Source organism: Adiantum capillus-veneris, chromosome 1 (assembly GCF_014529385.1).
Source record: "Adiantum capillus-veneris isolate H3 chromosome 1, ASM1452938v2, whole genome shotgun sequence".
NCBI lineage: Eukaryota > Viridiplantae > Streptophyta > Polypodiopsida > Polypodiales > Pteridaceae > Adiantum > Adiantum capillus-veneris.
This window is the reverse complement of record NC_140931.1, coordinates 179,950,405-179,972,386: the sequence shown is the minus strand read 5'-3', so window position 1 is coordinate 179,972,386 and position 21,982 is coordinate 179,950,405. Positions and strand designations below refer to the sequence as shown.

At 40.4% G+C, this 21,982-nt stretch overlaps 2 protein-coding genes across 2 annotated transcripts; both read right to left on the bottom strand.

Moving 5' to 3' along the window:
- Positions 1-939: 939 nt before the first annotated feature.
- LOC147466091 (lipase-like) lies at positions 940-2,186 on the bottom strand. The gene has a single exon (XM_086513342.1). It carries the CDS (start codon positions 1,870-1,872, stop codon positions 967-969), a length of 906 nt encoding a protein of 301 aa, XP_086369468.1. The 5' UTR covers positions 1,873-2,186; the 3' UTR covers positions 940-966.
- LOC147466090 (uncharacterized) lies at positions 1,951-2,278 on the bottom strand. Its single transcript, XM_086513345.1, has 2 exons — positions 2,068-2,278; positions 1,951-1,973 (listed from the first exon to the last, which is right to left on the bottom strand). Exons 1-2 carry the CDS (start codon positions 2,276-2,278, stop codon positions 1,951-1,953), a joined length of 234 nt encoding a protein of 77 aa, XP_086369471.1.
- Between the last annotated feature and the right edge of the window lie 19,704 nt (positions 2,279-21,982).

Genomic DNA, 21,982 nt, shown 5'->3' with positions numbered 1-21,982 from the left:
GTAAGATAAAATATCAATGTAACAAGCAATAAATTGGCAGATCCCTTCAACAACAAATGTGTTCTCTTGCCCAACTATCCCCAATTTGTAGTCACGTGCATGGGAGCTTTGTAACACATGCCATATCACAAGCTTGGTCCACTGGCTACATGCAACTTTGAACATCAACGACTCTACTACGATAATTTGTACTCACATATCGGAAGTCCAACACTATAACAACCTTGCCTTGAATAAATTGTACAATCAAACTGACATGACAAAACTTGAAATGAAGACGAACGTGGGTAACATAAATTTCCTTCAGTAGTGGCTCCTAGACCCTAAGTTCAATGAGCTCAATTCGATCGCAATTTGCGTGCAGTGCATGATCACTGAAAATATCGACTTGACAATCAGTGCGGCAAACAGTGCAAGGTGCATTGTCAATGCCATAATACAAAACATCGAATGTGAAGTTACATGTATCATTGTACTCGGAATAACTACCAAAGTAGAAAGGTAAAACATAAACAACTATAAAAGAAGAAAAGCAAAACACACTCGAAATCCACCTTCAAAAATGCGAGACGACGTGTTGCGCTACTAACCATTCAATGTTTTTTTTTTTTGAAAAACTTTTCGTTCGTAAGAATTTACATGTAGCATGTATACTAGAAAAAACATTCGTCTGTAGACATAATAGTACAACCTCACTTGGATATAATTTCAAGTGTAGCCACCCCTATAATCTCTAATAATTGATGCATTTAGCTTTGTCTCATCCCATAAACATTATAGCATTTTTCAAGTGTATATTCCTTTCACTCAATGCTGCCCTTCGCAAATTAGTTTTGCTCTTGTTCCCTTCAAGTGCTAGCTGCTAAAAGTCAATTTGCATGTGTTCTCTGATATTCTATAGATGCTATATAGCAAGCCCACCTAGCAAGACTAGTTTCTAATATGAAATTGGGGACAAGTGGACTGCTACCATTGATCATGCAAGAGCTGGCGGAAAGAGTTGACGTAGTTGGAGGCCTTATGGTCGGCCATGCCTCTGTAGGCGCAGGCAATGAAGTCCCAAAGAGTGGGGCGAAGTTTTGTGGGGCGAATGCAGCCCCACTGGCACACAATGTGGCCCATCTGGTCGCGGGTGAGGTAGATGGCGCCATCAACATGCTTGTAGCCGGCGAACTGATGGGGAAAGCAGGGCACCGGATCCTTGAGATTCACAATTCGATAGCTTTTATTGGCGACACGCGTGTTGAAGTAGCGTGCAAACTCTCTGTTTCCCACTCGGGGGCTGCCCGGGGTGACGCAGGTGATGTGTGCGTGTGGGAATGCAATCTCTCTGCACCACATTGCGCACATCGTGGCAATCCCCCCGCCCAAGCTGTGCCCAACGCACACCACTTTCTGCACCTGCCTCGCCTTTATTCCTGTCATATCCTCAAACACCGTCTGCAGGTTCTCCTTCCGCAAGCTTGTTGCCGTCACGTCCCTCAGCGCCAACTGAAATCCTTGGTGGGCTTGTATCTCCGTCCTTGAGACCCACGCTGGCCGCTCCCACCTCGCCCCATCGTACGCTGGGGGCTGAGCCATCCTCGACCCATCGTAGAGCTTCACAGGTCGTAACACCATGCACCCATCTGTTGCAGTGTCCCTTAAAAACGACTTCATATCATCGCACGCAGGGCGCTCCGTCCCACGGAACACGAACACGGCAGTGCCATCCTTCTCCTGGCACACATGAGCCTCTGTGTCCGTGGATGCTACTCCGCCCCAGAACCTGGAGCGCTTGTCCACCTCAGAAATCAGCCTGCTTCTCTCCACAAAACCACTGAACTTGTTTTCCATGCTCTCGTCCGAATAAGAAGCCTTCGCCATCTCCATGTAATTGTATTTCTCTGCGATGTCAGCCTCATTATGCGGGCGCTCATCCTCAGGGTCACTGCCGGATCCATAGCCTGATTAAATGAAGCAATTGCCCTCTTCTGTGTACCAACGTACCAGGATACAAATTCTACAAATCAATTAATGCTTCTTGCAATGTTGATTTCTGCCAGAGACACGCAGTCAGAATCTTACCCCTTTTGCAGAAATATTCGACAGTGCATTGACCAGCGATACCAACGAGATTGGCAACAAAATGAGCTCCGTATTCCACTAAGCCTTCTGCTGCATGAGCTATGGGCTCTTTGAGATGAGCCTTGGTTGCAATGATTGCAGCCTTTCGGCGAATCCATGGCGTCGCCCGTGCAATGCGCCTGGTGTGAGAGGGTCTTCGACGTGCGCACATCAAGCTGATATTGAGGGTACGAACTCTAACCCTTCTTGAGTTTTTTTGCAAGGTACACCTCTGAAACACCATGATAGTTATTCCAAACACACCATCAAGTCACACACTTTGATGAAAACTAACTCACTCACTCTCTCTCTCTCTCTCTCTCTCTCTCTCTCTCTCTCTCCCTGCTTTCATTTTGATGTCTCTCTAAAAATTATCGATCCTTTTTTTGTTTGAGAAGTGTTGAAGTGGCACAAAGCATTGTGATTACTTGGTATGCCTAATGTCGTTTTGTGCCAACAGATAGAGCCACATGGATCAATTCAAACCCTCGTTCAAACCATCAATTAGGAGTTTAATCCAATGATATCTGCATCAACACTATCTGTTTTGTTTTCTAATCGCGACTCGCAAATGCCCGCTGCTTCTACGCCTATAATCCCTTATCTTTTTTGTCTCCATCTGAACTCTGACAAGACATGGAGGCAATTGAAAGGCTTATATCAACGAGAGTTTAATTGAATCAAAGACACCAAAAGCTTTGCCAAAAATCAAGCCTTCTTTGCGATATTGGACTGATCTTAATGTTGCTCAATCGGAGAGAGAAGCAATGCAAATTTGAATCACCAAAGTTGAATCGTAGTAGTTCTCTGTGACATTGACGCAATGCTGGCCTTGCTGTCCGTCATGGTGCTGATGGGAGGCATGACATAGTTTCAGCAACCACCAACATAAGAATTCCTAAGATCTAATAGCTCTCCTGTCGTCCCATGGCTAACCCTGAAGAGAAGTGGGATGATGGTAAAGTTTTGTCAAGGTCTACAGATACTTGTGCTACATCAACTGTGTCGGGCTTGAAGTGATGCAGCAAGGCAAGATGAAGATAATATTTGTCCAACTATGTTACTATGTTGCACAATATGCTTAAAAAGAAGACCAAGATAACCTTGCAACCTGAGTACTCGTGCGTCGGGGATTGTGTGCTAAAAGTTGAAAGCCAACATCGGTAGTTCTAAGGTGTTGGCAGAGTTCATCACGTCAAAAGGACCATGTTGACGCTTATCCCTCATTTTGAAGATCTACATAAGCTTGAAGCCAACATCGGTAGTTATGAAGTGTTAGCAAAATTTGTCATTGACCTCGCACATGATGCTAAACATGTGCACGCTCGGCTGATTGCAATACATGGACTTAGCTCATGTATCATACCGTAGGTGCAGGCTATGCCAAAATCTCGTGTTAGGAGGCTCTACAGTGTGCACATCAGGACTACCAGGCCACGCTCTGATCAAGGACCTCTTCTTGGGCAAGTGGACGAGTCTACACTCATGCATCCTAGCAGGCTTCATGGAAGTGTTGGATATATAGACAATTGTGGGGTAGTTGAGTAGGGTGGTGATAGCAACCATGAACGATGCAGAGAAAAGGGCTAGGGTTTTTGCACCAAAGCTAGGCTTGTGCCGACAAGTGGTAGCATAGGGGTTGTGCATGGTTGAGGACAGCAAGGATGTTGATGTCCACAACAAGCAAGGGCAGCTCCACAGAAGATCTCCAAGTAGGAGCATGAAAACTAGCTTCTCACTATGGTGAAGATAGCTCTCATTTACCGCCCATAAGATAGTATTCACCACCCATGATTTTCAATTCTCTCTTTTCCTTAGAACAATGTTTGGTCACTTTCCATGAGACAGTCTTCACCACCCAGGAGCTTCATGAATTGTCGCTTTTGCTGCAACGTTTGCTTTTTTTTATTTCAATGTATGGTGATACCATCCCTTGTTCTGAAGGTTCGAATAGAGCTAAAGGTCAATCTCATTAGTTCTGAAGTGTTAACAGAGTTCATCATTAATCTCACACATGGTGTTGGATGTGCGCATGCCTGCCCAATTGTAGTGCATGGACTTAGCTCATGTAGCATGCCATAGGTGCAGGCTACTCTAGAAGATCATGTCAGGATGGTTTGTAGCGTGTACACCATGACTGCCAAGTATTTCTCTGATCAAGGACCTCTTCTTGGGCATTGAGTTTGTGGGTAGCTAATCCTGACTTGATTAAGACTCTAGACAATGAGAAACACGATCAAATTCAGCTTTCCTTAGGCTTTGTGTCCATGATGGCAGAAGAAGAACCAAAGACCTGCAAAACAAGCTCGAGCATGAGGCTAACAAAAGTAAGCATTCAGAATTGCTCTGTTTTCGTCTCTCTCTGCTGGAAGTCAACGTCAATTGGTTCCACATCCCCAATAGGAAATGAGCAGCAATCTGCAGGCAGATATTCAATAAGCAAAAAATGATGAGGATGATGGCAAGGACCTTAGAGGCGGGTGCTGACCATCAATCTAAAACAAGAAATCGAGTAGCTAAAAGATGATGACGATGACGATGAGGAGAACCTTAACACTAGTTTTGTAATTGGACACTTAAGTGTCTTGAGACACTAAAGTGTCCTGTTTTCATTCCAAGTTTTGGCAATTTATTTGTCAAGCTAGAAAGAAGTTTTGTATACCTTGCTTCTACCATAGGTTGGTTATGAGGGAAAGAAAACACTCGATTTTTCTCCATGTCAAAATACAGTCCGTATGGATAGAATTTTGGTAAGTTCTAACTCATAAATTTTAGTAAAATTGCAAGGTGTTTTGCCAAAAAAATCATAAAATTCTTATATCTTTTTGTAGTGATGGCCTTTTTAATGTTTATAAAAGCCAAGTATTAGCACTTAGTGTTATAAAACAATGGAATGCACTTTAAAGACAAGTTTCCAAGTCACACGCAAGTTATAGACATAATTTCATACTTGAGCACGTGCTGAATAAGAGCATAAATTTTGGTCTTCCAAAGGCCCCCTCGTGGAATTGGGGCTAGTGCAATTTGACAACTACAAATGACTTTATATGTTGAAACCAAGAAACTACGTATTTTTTGGGCTCCCTAACTCAATTAAATCTCGTTGCTTGAACTCTGTCTTGAATTTTTTATCGCGCAAAAACTCTTGAAAATCTTGAGTTCTCCATAATAACATTAAAACCAAGGTTTTGAGCACCCCAATTGTGTATGTACCACGTACTTTGATACATTTAGTTGATCTACATAGAAAGTTTGATATTATTTAAGGTTTTGAATGTGTATGTCTCAAGAATGAAAGTATCAAAGTTCTCCCTTATGTAGTTTTGAATATTTAAAATAATCCAATAATTGTTGCATACCAAAGCCCTTCTACTTTCCACCTTGAGTCCTCAATGAAAAGGGTAAGCAATGTATTGCTCTCTAAAACTCACAAATACATCAAAAACATACTTTTCTTTGTATACAACGATATGCTTGAAATGGCTATATCAAACACATCGAACTTTCCATTATTTTATATACTCCCAAGTCAATTGTTTTGCACATGAAACTTTCAATTATCTATAGCAAAATTGTGGAAAAAACGCCTAAAATTTTTCTACAAGGTCGCTTCATTTTTCCATGAGCTTATAAAGTCGATTTCTTCAAACCATCCATCACAGTCTTACGAGGGTCAACTTGATGAATATAGTTCTTGATCATGGTAGATTCTAAAATGCAAGGTTATATTTTTAAAAGACCCTCTAGCTAACATATTTAAGCATATCAAGAGCGTTTTCTTAAATAAACCGTCCAATGCAAGTAGCATTTAATTTAAAATTGGAAAAAAAGGACACTTAAGTGTCCTGTCATAGATGGTTTAGGGTTTATAGGAGTGATGCATTCTCAATTGGTAAGCTCCAACACAATCACTATAGTAGTATGACTCAAAAAATATAGAAAGCATCAACAAACTATGAAAATTAAATTGCACTATCGATATGATAATCGTGTACGGGTGTCATTCAATTATGCAAACCGAAGGACAATGTTCGAGTCAAGCTACATAAAAGCAATGTGAATAGTTAGACATCTCTTCTTGAAATGAAGTGTCGCAGAGTGAAATTGCTAAATATATACAATGAGCCTCATGAAGACCTCACAAGAAAGTGTCATACAAAAGTATGGTGGAGAGTTGGCAATGTGGTATTTCCAAGAATCATAAGAAATGGAAGCCGTGGCCTGCCCAGTAGGCTTTATGTATTGACCAAGAGAATCATAGGCATGGGGAATTAAATGCAAATAACAAACGGTGTAGTATTGTCAAGCTAAAGTCGTGGCTGTATGCTGTTTTGAATATATGTACTTTCTATGACACAAAAAATAAGAGCTCACAAATACAAAAGATGTTGAAGATATGTTAGCAGCAAGCTAGCTCAGATAACATTTTTCAGGAGATTTTATTGTAAAAACACTTATTCTTTTGATAAATTGGAAATGTTGTAACTCCTATTTCTGAGATTGATAGTGTAATTGATGAGCTGGGGCTATAAGCTTCCAGATTGTATCAACTTATCTTTAGTTACAGCTTCCAAATTATTAGTTTTTTACCAAAGAAACCTTGGCTAAGGTATAAAAGCCAATTTTTGTAAGTTATTTTTCAAGTTTTTGGATAACAAAAACACAGCGTGAGCTAATGCCGCTCACTTCTCTCCTTCTCGCGCTTCCTACTCCCTTCCCGATTGTCACATTGCAGTCTTGCCTGTTGCGTTGCAACCGCAGCTAAGAGATCTATGCAAACAGTTTATGCTAATCCGTAGATTCTGGCGTCGAAAATGACTAGGTAAAAAACTCACTGATGTTAATAATCGTGGTTTTTGCACTTGACCTAAAGTGAGATTTGATACCATAAACTTGTGTGCTTAGGTCTTATAAACATGTCTTAGAAGTTTTGTAACGTTTGGATGTCATTTGATGCTATAACGATTATGATTTGTTTGTCGATTAACGATTAGCTTTTGGTGACTTTGGTCATTTGAGTGTAGCTTGTGTTAGATGTGAGTTGTTTGTTGTTTTCCAAGAGATTGACAACCTCTTGTAGCCTCTATGCACTAGTCGAGTCAGCTGCATCCCATGGATTGACAATTATGTTCGTGGTTCTCACAGTGAGGTTACTTCCTCTAGGTTCACCTAGAGTTAAACTTTCTCTTTAAAACCGCATAGCTTAAGATTATCGTCTTTTGCTGTGTAGAGGTAGCTTGGAAGTAGATTGTACTTAATAAGTACCTTCTAGGATTGTAGGATTAGATTAGGATTTTGAGAATGATTGATGGATAAAACAAATCTTAAGATCAAGGCTCAAAAAACCTTTAAAAACAAGAAAACAAGTGTTTGTGGACACTTTTCACAACCCCAGCGCAGTAGAACTTAGGAGTAAGGTAAGTAGAATCCGAGGTGGGATCTCAAAGCATTGCATACTCCAAAAGAATCAATTGTGAATTGCTTATGTGAAGTTACAAAAATTCAGGTCTATGGCTTAAAAAAGCATCAAAATACTATCAACCACTAAATCCGGTTGGAGATAACGCTCTAAAAGTTGTATGAACCAGTGGGTAAGCTTAAGAATGTATTTGAGATAAATTTTCAAGAGTTTGCAAAAACTCTGGTTATTTACTTTTACTTGAGATTTTAGACCAAAGTAAAATGTGACTTGACTCAAAAGCTTAAAATGGGTTATAAAAAGACTGTTCATTGAAAAAAGTGGAAAAAGTGTTCATTTTAGGACAAAAGTAAACACCGATAAGAAGACCAGGGCAAGGGATACATCAACAAGGACAACCGATTAGGCCACACAAATGGTGTGCAATCAAGGGTAAATGGACCAACCATGAGACCAATGAGTACTATTACCGACCAAAGGACGATGAAAATGCTCAATATGTGCCCATGAGGTCACAAGGACAACCCATGTACATATATCATCCTAATATGACCCCAGTACAAAGACCACCAATGGATATGGAAAGACCACACCAGTGTTGGGTCAACAACCTCCAGTCATAGATGAACAAGCACTAGTGCCTGTTACACCTTATGTGGAGCCTAGTCCATCTATAGTAATGGTAGAAGAGGAGTGATATAATTCACATCCACCTCCAATGGAAGAATGTGTGACTTATTCTACACTAGAGCTGACACCGATGTACTATATATCTAATCAAGGTGTTAGACATCCTATGGTAAGACCCATGGTTATGCCAAGGATTGGAAACTGCCATAATTGTGGTGCAAATGATCATTGGAAAAATGAATGCCCAGAACCTGACAAGAACATTAAGCCAATTGAAGCTTTTTGTACACAATGTTGCAAAAATGGAGGACACGTCCCTGAAGACTATCAAAAAAATCCTTTAAACAAGGGACAAACAGTAGTGAATGTAGTCCAAGTGATACATAGTAGCTCATTGGAGAGTGAACCTATTGGGTCCAATCAAGATGATCACTAGAGCCCAGGCTAAGAAAAAGAAACAAAAATCAACCGGAGAACACTAAAAATTCATCTCAAAAGACCAAGAAAAAGAAAACGGAAACAAAGGGTTGAAATCGAGGAAAGAGCCAAGAGACTATTTTAGGAAAAAGTGAAAGAAATTGGGAGTGATATCAAAGAAACCACAATGAAATATGGATGAGAAAATAGAAACAAAGGGTTGAAATCGAGGAAAGAGCCAAGAAACTATTTGAGAAAAAAGTGAAATAAATTGGGAGTGATATCAAAGAAACCACAATGAAATCTGGAGGATCAATTTTGGTACAAAAAATCTTTGAGCCAATCAATGTAGCCTTGGAAGCCTTCCAAGAGGGACTTAAAACATGCAAAAACATGGAAAAAAAATGTAAAAACTATCCTTCTCTAGATATGGAAGCAGCTAAACTTGAAGCTTATCAAAATTTACAAGAAATGCTGGAAAAACAAAAACCCAAGCTTGAGAGTATAGCAAAACCTCAGGAGCTTGTGGTCATAACTAGTAAAGAGAAATCCAACGTGGTGGTAGAGCCCCACCTTGAAACTAAAGAGCCAAAACTCATAGTACCTGACAGTGAAGATGCGTTAGATAAAATTCCGTTCGTGAAAGAAGACTGGCCAAGACATTTATGGGAAAAAGTGAGAGAGATTAATTACGGGTGCACAACTTTAAACTCGGCTCCTATACAGGAAGTTTGGCTAGACAATCTACCTCCTGATGTGTACTATGATATACAATCCTTGTATGAGGATTGTGGCTCTGAAGCATCATGTATGTCTAAACCAATGACTCTAAAAACACTACCCTCTTACTATCAAGCACTAAACCATATCACTATCAAAAACAGATTTCCCGTGCCTCGGGTAGAAGATCTGTTTGATAAGCTACAAGGCTCTACCTACTTTAGTAGGCCCATTGACCTTAAAAGTGGCTATCATCAAATAAGGATAGTGGATGAAGATATCCTAAAGACCGTGTTTTGCACGACGTTTGGTCTTTATGAATATCTAGTCATGCCTTTTGGCTTGACTAATGCGCCAGCTACGTTCAATCGTCTAATGGAGAAAATTTTTAGACCTTATCCCAAATTTATTGGAGTGTTCGTTGATGATATCATCATCTACTCCAAGTCTTTGGAAGAACATAAGCAGCATCTCCAAGTGATTTTTCAAGCATTGAGGGAGAACAAGCTTTTTCTCAACCAAAAGAAAAGCAAAAAATTTCCTTTAAGAGATTCAATACCTAGGTCATATTATCTCTCAAGATGGTATCGGTATGGATCCATCAAAGTTAGAGGTAATCAAAGCATGGCCAAATCCAAGGAATCTACATGAGGTAAGAAGTTTTATTGGTATCTGCGCATATGTGGGACACGTGTCCAACCTCACTATCCTATCTTATTGCAGTATTAGCGAGCACCGCGATTAAATTGTCAATCCATGGGATGAAGCTGACTCGACTAGTGCATAGAGGGTACAAGAGGGTGTCAATATCTCGGAAAACAACTAATAACTCACATCTAACTCAAGCTACACTCAAGTGACAGAAAGCACTAAAAGTCAATCGCTCATCGGCAAACAAATCACATCCATTGCAGCATCAAACGACATCCAAACATAACGAAACTTCTAGGACATGTTCATAAGACCCAAGCACACATGCGTATTGTCTCAAATCCCACTTTAGGTCAAGTGCCAAAATCGCGATTATTAACAGCAGTGGATTTTTGACCTAGTCGTTTTCGACCCAAAATGCATCTAAATGCTTAGCAATGATGCCCCAATATCCCGCCTATGCTTATTTTTTTATTTGAAAGTGTAAATTCCTAGTTATGGTGAAATTAGGCCGTGGGTCGGTGACGGCAAAAGCTACAAAATACTGTGATGTGTTTACGTCAATGCATAGAGCTCTTACCTACGGTTGCAATGCAACAAACGTGACTGCAATGTGACAACAGGGGAGAGAGTAAGAAGCACGAGAAGAAGAGAGGTGAGTGTTGTTAGCTCACGCTGTGTATTTCATTATCCAAAAACTTAGTAATAACTTACAAAAATTGGATTTTATACCTTAGCCAAGTTTTTTGGTGGTTAAAACTAATAATCTGGGAGTTCTACCAAAGATGGGTAATGACAGGTTGATACAATCTGGAAGCTTGTATCCCTGGCTCATCAATTACAAGGTTTATACAAAAAATTAGGAGTTTCAATATTCCCAATTTATCAAAATATTAAGTGGTTTTACAATGAGAACTCCGAAAAATGGTATTCGTGGTATCTGTGTTAGCTTGCTGCTAACATTCCCCCCTCCTGACCTGTGTCGTCCCTTGACACAAATTTATGGGCTGAAGTAGTCTTCGGGCTGGCAGCTGGCGAGACGGTCTTTAAGCGCTATTAGAGCCTTTTGATATCTGATTTTCCGTTCCTTATCTGCCAATTGCAAGAACTGCATAGCTACTCAGTTTTTCAGCTCCACTGCTGAGTAGCCTACAAACCTTGAGGTCAGATTGTTGATCACTGGTGCAAATATATTTGTTCACCAAGTAAAGAATCCCGTGTAGAATGCTTCCTCAAATGCCAACATATTGTGAGAAGGTAGAAACATGCATCTGACATAGAAGCCATAGAGGACTTCATCGGAAGGTTGGCCACTAAGACCATAGCACAAACCTTTGTTACCCTCGAGGAATGACATCCAAGGGGCACCTGCTTGCTCTGGCTCATTGAACACCTCGATGCAGGTGAGCAACATTTGGTAGATCTTGTATAGCATAGCACATGAATAATATGGTAGAGTTTTAAAGAATGACACTGCGCCCTTTAGAGTTTTGACCATGTATTCTTCAGTCACTGGTCCCTTTTTTGGACCAGGCAATCTGGGGAAATTCAGCCAAATTGGCGGCTTCTTTAGTAGTGCCTCATGTGCTATCCAGGTCCTTACTCTTGGTATAGGATAGAAGGTGGGACCCTTTTATAGGGCCGCAGGTGCTCTCGTGAAGAGAATCAAGTACATTGGGTTCTTGTTCAGCCAGCTCAGCCTCCACTTTGAGTGGTCTTTATCTGCACCCTCGATTTGCATGTATATGTAAAGTCTTTCTTTTACTTGTAGCAACTCAACTTTAATCAGAGGGTAGGGCAGGGATTGTCGGTGCCATTGCACATTTATTTGATTGGCGGTGAGTTGTGTGACATTGATAGAATGAAGTACTCTCAGCTCCCAATCCATTGCTGCCTTCCACTGCTCATCTACCTCTTGTGTAAATTTTTCTTTTAGTGCATCTTCTTCAGCCTTTGAGAGCTAGACCATGGGCACTATGTCTTCTTCTGTGATGGGTACGTGATATTCTTCCTCGCTGCTCAGCTCTACTAAGGCCTGTGCCTCCATGTCAGCAAATGATACTAAGGGGATTTCTATATGAGGTGGCTCCGAAGTGCCTGCCACTTCTTGCATTTCTGTCCTTCCCTCTCTCACTAGCTGGTTGACTCGTTTGAGTTTAGCTATCTCCTTTAGCAGCTCGTCTTCTCTTTGGACCCGCATCAAGGCCAGGTCTCTACCCTAAGACTGCTCTAATTTCAGCTCCATCTCGATGTCTTTATTTTTCTTTTCTAACACCTTGTAGACCTCATATGTTCCCTTGATCGAGGCAACGGTTGGATTTTCTCGTATTTGCTGCAAGAATATCGCCTGATCATTTGATTTTTTGTTCTGAGTACTGTAGAGAAGCATTGGCCACATCTAGCTATACCTGGATCTTTTGAGTTGATAGAGTGGTAGTTAGAAGTTCATTTGTCACTTCTGTCAGCTGATCATTCTTGGCTCTAGATACATCTGACAATTTGGTAAGGAGCTCACCGAGTTCTTCCATTTCTTTCTGTTGCTTGTCTCTTGTGAGTTGATGCTGTTCAACTTCCGCTCTTAACTCCTTCACTTGCCTCTGGAGATTGGTGATGACATTAAGTCTGTCTTCTAACTCCCCTTGGAGTGCGTTGATCACCATCTTTAACTCTTTGGCCTGTGTGTATGGCCAAGTGCTGCTGAGCAAAGTATTTCTGTCATCTCTTGCATTTGCTTAGCATATTCGTTCACTTGTAGGATGACTTCATCATTCAATTTCCAATCTTCGCTTTGTGTTAATTGCCTTGATGTTTCTGCAGATTCTTTTACCTATGGCTGCGTCATGGCTGCTGGTTGCTGTTGTTGTCCTTGTGTCAGCTGATCTTTTTCTCTTGAGGTAGAGAGTTGTATAACATCCTTATCTTGCTGTGTTGAGGTAGAGGGTGTTTCCTCGGCCTCTTGTTCTCTTGTGTGCTCAACTTTTGTAGAGTCCTCTTCTAGTGTAGGACTGCCTTCCTTTTCTGTCTCTAGCTATTTCTCTCTTTGATTATCTTGAGTAGAACGTCTGCTTGTTGTGATGTTTCCGTTGCTTCTTGTGTAGCTTCAACTGGTTTTTCCTGCTTAGCTTCTGCTTCTTTCGTTGGCTCATTTGTTGTGTCTTTAACCGGTGATGGTGGTGGGCTCGGCATTAGTTGATCTTGGTGTTCATAAACAGTAGAAGAGATGCGGGGAGACACATCATCTTGGGCATGTTGTGCTTCTCCTTGTTCAGTGGTTTCCTCTGCTCTCTTATGTTGTTCTTCCGCCTCTTTCGCTTTTCTCACCACTTCTTTGGCTTCTTTCAACTTTAAAGCTTCTACTTCTTGGTACATCCATTCCAATACTTCTGTGGGTTCTTCAGTCTGCTTTTTGGTGTGATACTTGGTTCTTGGTCCCTTAAGACCACTAGGCACCCACTTTTCTGAGTCCTTTCCTTCTGCTTGGCGGTTGCATTGGTATGCGTGTTTCTCTCTTTCAAACCGGGCTTGCTTTTTCACAGGCTCTTCTTTGTGTGCTGCCATGACTTTTCTCTTCATTTCCTCCCTTTGTGCTCTCTTTTCTTGATTATCTGATCTTTCACTAATGTGCCTTTTCGACGAGCTTTCAGGAGACTCTTCATCAGATTTGTAGGATCTCTTGGTGTTTCTTGTAGCTCGAGGAGATGGTTGAGCTAACACTATCCAAGTGTTTTGGTCTGGGGCAGGTGGTAGGTTGTCGGCCATGTCGATGGCATGGTATGCAATCCTTTTCAACACCTCTGGTGCATCCAAGTATGTGATCTTCCCTTCTTTCTTTATTCCTTTCAAAGTGATCAAGAAATATTGAGCATGGTCCACTGGCTGCCTGGTTGTTGACTTGAGGACTTGTGTAAAGGTGGTGGCAACCGCATGATTGGGTGTGGTATACCTTGATGGCCTCTTAGCCAGGAAGTGGAAGTGCTAGTGGTATAACCTGGCTGGCTCGTCCAGCTTCTTGTGAATAAGGTCCACAAAGGTGACCGGGGCGGTTTCTTTTGTGAAAGTTCCGACCGTCTTCCTATCCCTTACCCTCATTCTCATTCCTTTTCTGGGCAATCTGAGTGCCTCTGCCACTATTTCCTTGGTGATCACCACTTCAAATTTGTTCCCTTGTGGGTCAGAAATTTGCGTAGTTCCATCTTCCTTGATCGTGGACAAAAGCTCGTAAGATTTTTGGAAATCCACTCCGCACGGCTCTTCTTCGTAAAAAATATTTGAGTCTTAACCGTCGGTTGGCATCTTTGGTTGCAGGCTTTGCGACGACATCATACACTTCTTTTGGTAGGAGTTACAACTCTACCTGATGTCCCTCCTCGCTCTTGAATTTGCCATGTGAACGCTGTGGTGTGATGCTCCTCAAGCTGTTCCTTTGAGAGATAGGTTGCCTTGGCGGTTTTGACTGAATCTGGGTCCAGTTGGTATGCTGGTAGTTCTTGCAACTTTTCTTTCTAGTTTGTTACCATATACATGTGGTAGTGATGTGTGTAAACACACTAGGACCGCCGGGGCATTTTTTCCCTCTTTAGGAGGTTTTTTCCCCCGAGCATTGTATATACGCCCATCACTCTAGGGCTATCGATCTTTCCATTGCACACTAAGTAACACACTCTCTATTGTGTGCCTTAATCTTCCTTCGTCTTCTCCAAGCTGTGTGCGTTTCTCTGCAACCCTAATTCCAACAATTGGTATCAGAGCAGGTTGCATCCTCCCGGGCATAGTCGTCAGCTTATACCTTTATTTTGTCTCTATCTATCTCTCTAACTATGTCTATTGTTTTCTTCTACCTCTCACTCTATATATCTAACACTCCTACTTGTCGATCTCTGTCTATTTCTCTTCACAATATACTATGTCATCTGGACCTATCTTCAAATTTTGCTACATCTCTTCACAATATACTCTATCATCTGACAATAACTTTAATAGTACACTACTCTAGAGAAATTGGTAGTCCTAGAATTACCCAAAATCCCCTTCAAATTTTCCATAATTCCCAAAATACCCCTAGTTGCGAGATTATATTTTCCCAAAAAAAAAAACACTTGTAGCCTTCATAAGAGGACGGATTGCTTCATTACGTCTTGGCATACGTGCCTTTTTTTAACTAGGCAATTTATGACAAATTACTTGCCAAGAACTCAAAATTGGATCTCAATTATTAAATAAGGAAAAAGATTAGAAATCCTTACACAAGCTAGCAAAAATATTAGAAGGGTATTAAAATATTCTCAAAATACCCCCACTATTTTGTCATAAATTCCCAAAATGCCATTCAAATTTTACAAAACTCCCAAAACAACCCTAGTTAGGAGATTATATATTTTTAAAAAGATAAAAAGTTGTAGCTTTTGATAAGAGGACTGATTGTCTATCATTACAAGATGCTAAAAGTGGGATTTGGGTGGGTTATATAAGTTTTGGAGAGTAATTGCTTCATTAATTCTAGGCATAGCTCCCTTTTTTGCTATGTAATTTGTAACAAATCACGTGCTAAGCACTCAAAACGGATCTCAATTGTCATTAAAGAATAAACAGGAACAAAGATTAGAAGGCCTTGAATAGTCCAACAAAAATAGATACAATGGCATATTAAATTATTTATAAACTAAACCCTCTATTTTGTCATAAAATCCCAAAATGTCCTCTATTATGTGACAAATTATCTAGCTAAGCACTCAAAATTGGATATCAATTATTAAGTCAGAAAAAAGCCTAGAAACCTTGGAGCAATCTAACAAGAATAGATACAAGGGTATTTAAAAATTTCTCAAAATACTAGCTAAAACTAATTCATATCACCTAGCGTGCAACCTACCTGATGACTTTGAGGGAGATAGAGGAAAAGTGAGTCAGAGAGAGAAAAGGTTCAGAGGAGGGTAGAAGAGGTAGGAGGGTAAGTTTATAATGGCACAATAAAATTGATTGAGATTCATGGCCAGATTGAAACTATTTATCCCTCCATCTATCACCATTTTTTTTTGCTTTTATCCCTCTCACTTTTTCTCTATCTCCCTCGAGATCTCCATGTAGGGTGAGCGCTTGCGCTCAGCCAACTTGGTGATCTTGAGGGAGATATAGAGAAAGTGTGAGATAGGGAAAATAGTAACAGAGGAGGGTGATAGATGGAGGGATGGTAAATTCATTATGGCTCATTGAATAAATGTGATAGACAAAATATGGGGCTTAAGAGCTATTGATAATCACCTTGAATTCATACTCCATTCCTCTCTTCCTACTCTCCCTTTCCCCCTCTCACTTTCTCTATATCTACTTAGATGAAGTTTTTCCTTGCTCTGTCAATAGTTTGTCATAAATTACCTGTTAGTAAAAGGAATTTATACACTCATCACCTTACTCCCTTGATTGATTCTCCACCTCTTTTTCTCTATCTCTCTCCCTCAATGCCATCTTGAGGTGTGAGCGCTAGCACTCACTCTTCAAGATGGCATTGAGGGAGAGATATTGAGTGAAAGAGATTTGAGGGGTATTTTCAGTGAAATTTGTTACAGCAAAGCGAATCTCTCCCTCAATATCTATAGCAATTACATATATCTATTAAAAGTTGTAGCGATTCAGCAGGGGCAAAGTGCTTTTGCAAAGGAATTGCAAGTCTTGCCACAAAGGGCACACACAAACAAGGAAGCCAGAGATTGTTTGTTCAAAGTAGGCCAAGCAGGCCTCTATCTCTCTGTCTCGCATTTTGTTTTATCATCTTCTTGCTCATGATGTTGCCCAAGCGCTAGCGTTTAGGCATCATGAAGAGCAAGAATGTTGCATACAGGGTACACGTCTGTCTCGATAATTAGATTCTTCATAGAAAGACAATATCTACTTGAAGTGTCTTGCTGTTCAAGCCATCCTAAGGTTTGTTTAAAGATGTTTCCATTGAGCTTTACCTTAAGTCTGATTGTAGTAATTTCAAGCTTTCTTTGGCACAAAATTTCTTTATTGAGTAAAGTTTTATGTACTTTTATAGTTTTTATCTAGAGATGCATGCATAGTCAATGGTGAAAGATATTCAATGCAGTCAGTAGAACTCAAGCTTTCCCCAAGCTAGTTGGTAGAATGAACAAATAAAAGAATTCAAATTTGAAATAGACTCTCTCTCTCTCTCTCTCTCTCTCTCTCTCTCTCTCTCTCTCTCTCTCTCTCTCTCTCTCTCTCTCTCTCTCTCTCTCTCTCTCTCTCTCTCTCTCTCTCTCTCTCTCTCTCTCTCTCTCTCTCTCTCTCTCTCTGGGCATGGAATAGGACTGCACTTGCTTGTACCCTCCATATCAAGCAATGTTGTTAGATTTCTAGGAGGATTTACTTTTTTGAAGCATTGGTGTGAAGAGAGCAGTAGGGAACATCTGGAATAAAAGAAAATTGGTGGTTGTTGATTTGAGAAACCCTCTTTAGGCAATGGCTATTGGAGCAGTTGAGTTCTAAGCTGCTGCCATTTTTGGGCATTTGCTATAATGATTGCTAGAGTGGCAACTTCCAAAGAATTGTGTAGGTTGATTGAGATCAGCTAGAGTTTACTCTTTGAGGCTGTTGAAAATTTTCTATTTACTACAAACTAGTGTTCACTTATTACTTTGTAGCAAAGACTTCAGTTCAATCCATAGACATTCATGAAGTAGAAGTAATGATATAACGATGCCCAAAATGTATCGTCCAATTATGATGGTTTTGTGAGAAAAGAACATTTACTTTCACAAATGGTGAACTAGTATGTTTTAATGGGGTTTGGAAATGCAATCGACTATCAATACATAAATACTACTGTTGTTGTTGATTGTTCAACATCAAAATTATAGTAGGAAAAACAAAAAAAACCGTTCGATAGTTTTGTCTTGCTCATCATGTTGCCCAAGCGCTAGCGCTCAGGCATCATGAAAAGAGCGGGCATGTTTCATATAATTATAATCTAAGAGAGCAGGATGAGGGTGCATGAAGCTCTAGTGCTCATCCATGGTGCATAGCATAGGGAAGTGAAGACATAGCATGGTGCAGAGCATAGCATAGGGAAGTGAAGGCATGGTGCATAGCATAGCGATGAAATTTTTCCTTATGGACATGGCACTTCATGGCAGTAAGAGCATGTCAGCAAGAAAATTAGGTAAGTGACGGATTACATTAGGAAAAACAAAACAAAGCGTTTGATATTTGTCCCTCCTATCATAATGCCTGAGCGTTAGCGCTTGGGCAAAATGATGAGCAAGAGGGTGAGAGAAACTTCTTGAGAAGATATCAATGGAGAAGGTTAACATGGGGAGAGAAATGCCTATAAATAAGGGTACCTCAATGATGATAAAGAGTTTCAAGAATTCAGTTACATCTGAGCAGCTACTTGTAAGGTAATCCTCCCCTAGAAACCGTCCCACCCTCCATCTTTCATCATCCTATTTAGCTTTCATATCTCTCTCTCTCTCTCTCTCTCTCTCTCTCTCTCTCTCTCTCTCTCTCTCTCTCTCTCTCTCTCACACACACACACACACACACACACACACACACACACACACACACACACACATCCCATCTACCTCCCTTGAGCTCACCATGTGTGGTGAGCGCACATCGTGAGCTCAAGGGAGGTAGAGTGTGTGTGTGTGTGTGTGTGTGTGTGAGAGAGAGAGAGAGAGAGATATGGAAGTTAGATAGGCTGTTGAAAGAGGGAGGGAAGTATAGGGAATTATAGATGCCTATAAATAAGGGTAACACATTAGATGATTGAGAGTAGATTGAAAGCGGACCGCGGTTACATCCGATCATATACTTTTAAGATAACCATCCCCTTGAAATTGTCATGCCCTCCCTCTTTCATCCTCCTATCTAACTTTCATCTCTCTCTCTCTATCTCTATCTTTATCTCTCCCCTAGCACTCACCACACATGATTAGCTTAAGGGAGGTAGAGAGAGAGAGAGAGAGAGAGAGAGAGAGAGAGAGAGAGAGAGAGAGAGAGATGAAAGAGGGAGGGTGGGATAGGGAATTATAGATGCACAAAGGGATCTTAACGTGATTTCCTTTATCACCGATGCTTTCCCCACTGTTCAACGAGATATGTTGTCCAAGCATCTTAAAACTTTGAAGGTAATTGTAATCCTTTGTTTTAAACTAAGCGGTAACTTATGAAAATTGAGTTTTTGGACATAATTTGGTTATTGCAGATAGAGCATGAGACTCCATGGCCATGGGCTCCTCTATGCCGGTTGCTTAAACTAGAGAAAGCAAAACAAGTAAGTTGGGATTCCAAGCATCTCCAGCCACTAGCAAAAACCTTTTTGTTGGAGGGATATTATGAGCCCAAGGGATGCTTCATATGCTCTATCGATGCACCTGGCTATCCTAGCATCTATGTTGATGATGCTATCTTGCAAACATGGAATCCTTTATGGAAAATGGTGAATGAAGAGTTTGAGACCAAAATCAAAGTTACATGTTGGGGTGACCTTTGTGGAGAAATGTTTTATACGTGGGATGGGAACCATAGGTTGTCCGTTTAGACGGAAGTTCTTAAACATAGTGAGTTTGGTTATCTATGTAGTTAGTTGGAATGCATGTTTTGGGGGAATTGCTACATGATACTTCCTCTGATTGTTGTAGGTGTCACCTACGAGAAAGATATTGATTTGCATCCAAGGGTTTGTGTCAAGCTTGTGGTGGTAGACACTTCAAATGAGGCTGACATGTTGAGCATAGTGATGCGTACAAACAAGTAAGAACCTTCAAGAAGTTTTGATTCAAGCGTTGCCTTCAAAAACAAATATTGTTTTCAATCTATCATTCTCAATCCAATGTAGATTGAATGAGATAGGATACCTTGCAACATCCTACACTGATATGTTATGGATGGTGCGAGAAATGGGGCTTGCTTTGAAGGAGGCAAAATGGAGAAACTACCATGCGTGGTCTATAGTTGGATGCAAGCAGACATTGAAAAGAGGGTAGGGAGAAAAGCATGGTATAATGTGCCTGTGGCTCCAATGTCTCAACTATTGCATCCTATGTGGTTTTTTATAGTAGATTGCTTCAGATATTGCATCTTGCAATATGTAATTAATCAGAATGCAATACATGCAGGAAAAGTACACTCTTGCATTGAAAAAGATCATCACCGAGAAAGATAGAATGCTTCCTTTGGAGTTTCAAAGAAATTATAAAAAGGATTTCTTTGAAATAGATGCACTGTCCAAAACAATAACAAAACATGCCTTGGCCATTGTTGAGCCAATTTTAGGAGATGATTGGTGGAGGTATATTTCTTTCCTTTCATGTGTTGAAAAATATGGAACTGATCCTTGTTGGCTTCAATGTGTTGAGTGGACGAGTCGACCAAAGTGGCTAACAGAAGAAAGGTTGTACGGGTTGGCATGTGTGGATCTTCTACTTGTGAAGAAAACATTCATTCTTCGTGCAATGGCTTCTAATGACCATGTAGACATTAAGAGTTTGGACATAGCATAGACAGGTGAGCACTTTTGGCCATTGCCTTAAGAGTCAACCTCTCTAGCTTGGCATGGAATCCATTTATCGTGACATATGTTTTCCCAAACCAGAAGAGTCAGCTGTATTTAGGGAGTGGATGCAGGTTGAGGCTTTTTGGGCATCAATTGCAAGAGAAGCAAGGAACATACAATAGCATCTGTAGTATACATTTGACATCCATGCTTGGTTTGGACCTTGATTCATTCGTCACCCAGGGAGGTCACCTAATAAAAATGTAACCTATCACGTGAGTTCAATAGAAGGGTATTTAAAGTTCTTGAAACTTACATAAACATATATACAAAAGGGCATTATTTTTTCAAATTTGAAAAAAACTTACATATCTTAAAAGAAAAGGGTACATTATATTCTTAAAAAAATTCACAGATAAGGGGTTTTACAAACATGTCTTGAACGCACGTGATATGGTAGTTTTACACATAGTGAATCCCCCGAGGTTCGTCATTGATGCCAAGTTTGCTCATAGAGGAAAGAGCTTCACTTATGAGCTGGCTATAATGAAAAAGGGGATTCAATTAGAGGAGGCAAAAGCATTGGTGGATGCAAGAAAAAGATGCCTTTATACTACATATTACTGCTATAAAAATAAAACATATTTTTGAGAGCTTGTGATTCTGTAAGTGTATTAGATGGTTGCAAAAGAGCAAGTTCAACATCAGAGGTGTTGCAAGCTTGCAAAAAATGCTTGAGATTAATAAACAAGAGCAAGTTATTAACCCTTTGCATCTGGCTTGCAACTTCAAGGGAAGAGTTTACCAAGACCTACCTTGGTTCTTGGAATATGATGAGAGATGTTTCCCTGTAATAGAGGAAAAAGCACACAATGAAGCAGTGAGAGAAAGATAAGGAAGAGCACATGCAGGTACATAAATGTCTATAGCAAAAAAGTTTGGTGTGCTATTGCCTGGTGGAGAGGGATTTGATACGACTTCACAGGTATCATCATTCCATTGTTTTAAAACTCTTCACATATGAGCATTGTCAAAGTGGTTGCATTTCAATTTTACGAATCAATTTAGCTTTTCTATGCAGATCGAACAGTCCATTTTCTCTTTAGGCTCACAACAACGAGAGGCTAGAATGTAAGAGAAACTTGAGTTCTATTGATTTATGTAAGAATCATAGTCTTGATTGTTTCTCTTGTTAATATGGTCTTGTTGTTCAGGTAAAAGAAGTGAGATGTCTGCAGAGGAGGTGGTGGACTTTTCCACGAGTCTGGAAACATAAATATTGCATGTCTCAGATGTGCCCCTAGTTACAATAACCATCTACTGGTAATTTCTATTCTTGGGTGAATGGTCAACCGTTTATGTATGATTCAAGAGCATGCTTGCTTAGGATATGTTTTGGTTTTGCAGCTGCTGGCGATGGCGAGCGTGTCTAGATTCTGCATCTTGGCTGGGACAAGACACAGGAAGACTTGAAAAATTCATTGTTGAGCAATTCAGGCCTCATGTGGTGGAGAAGTGTATGATGCCAATGCACAATGGGTTGT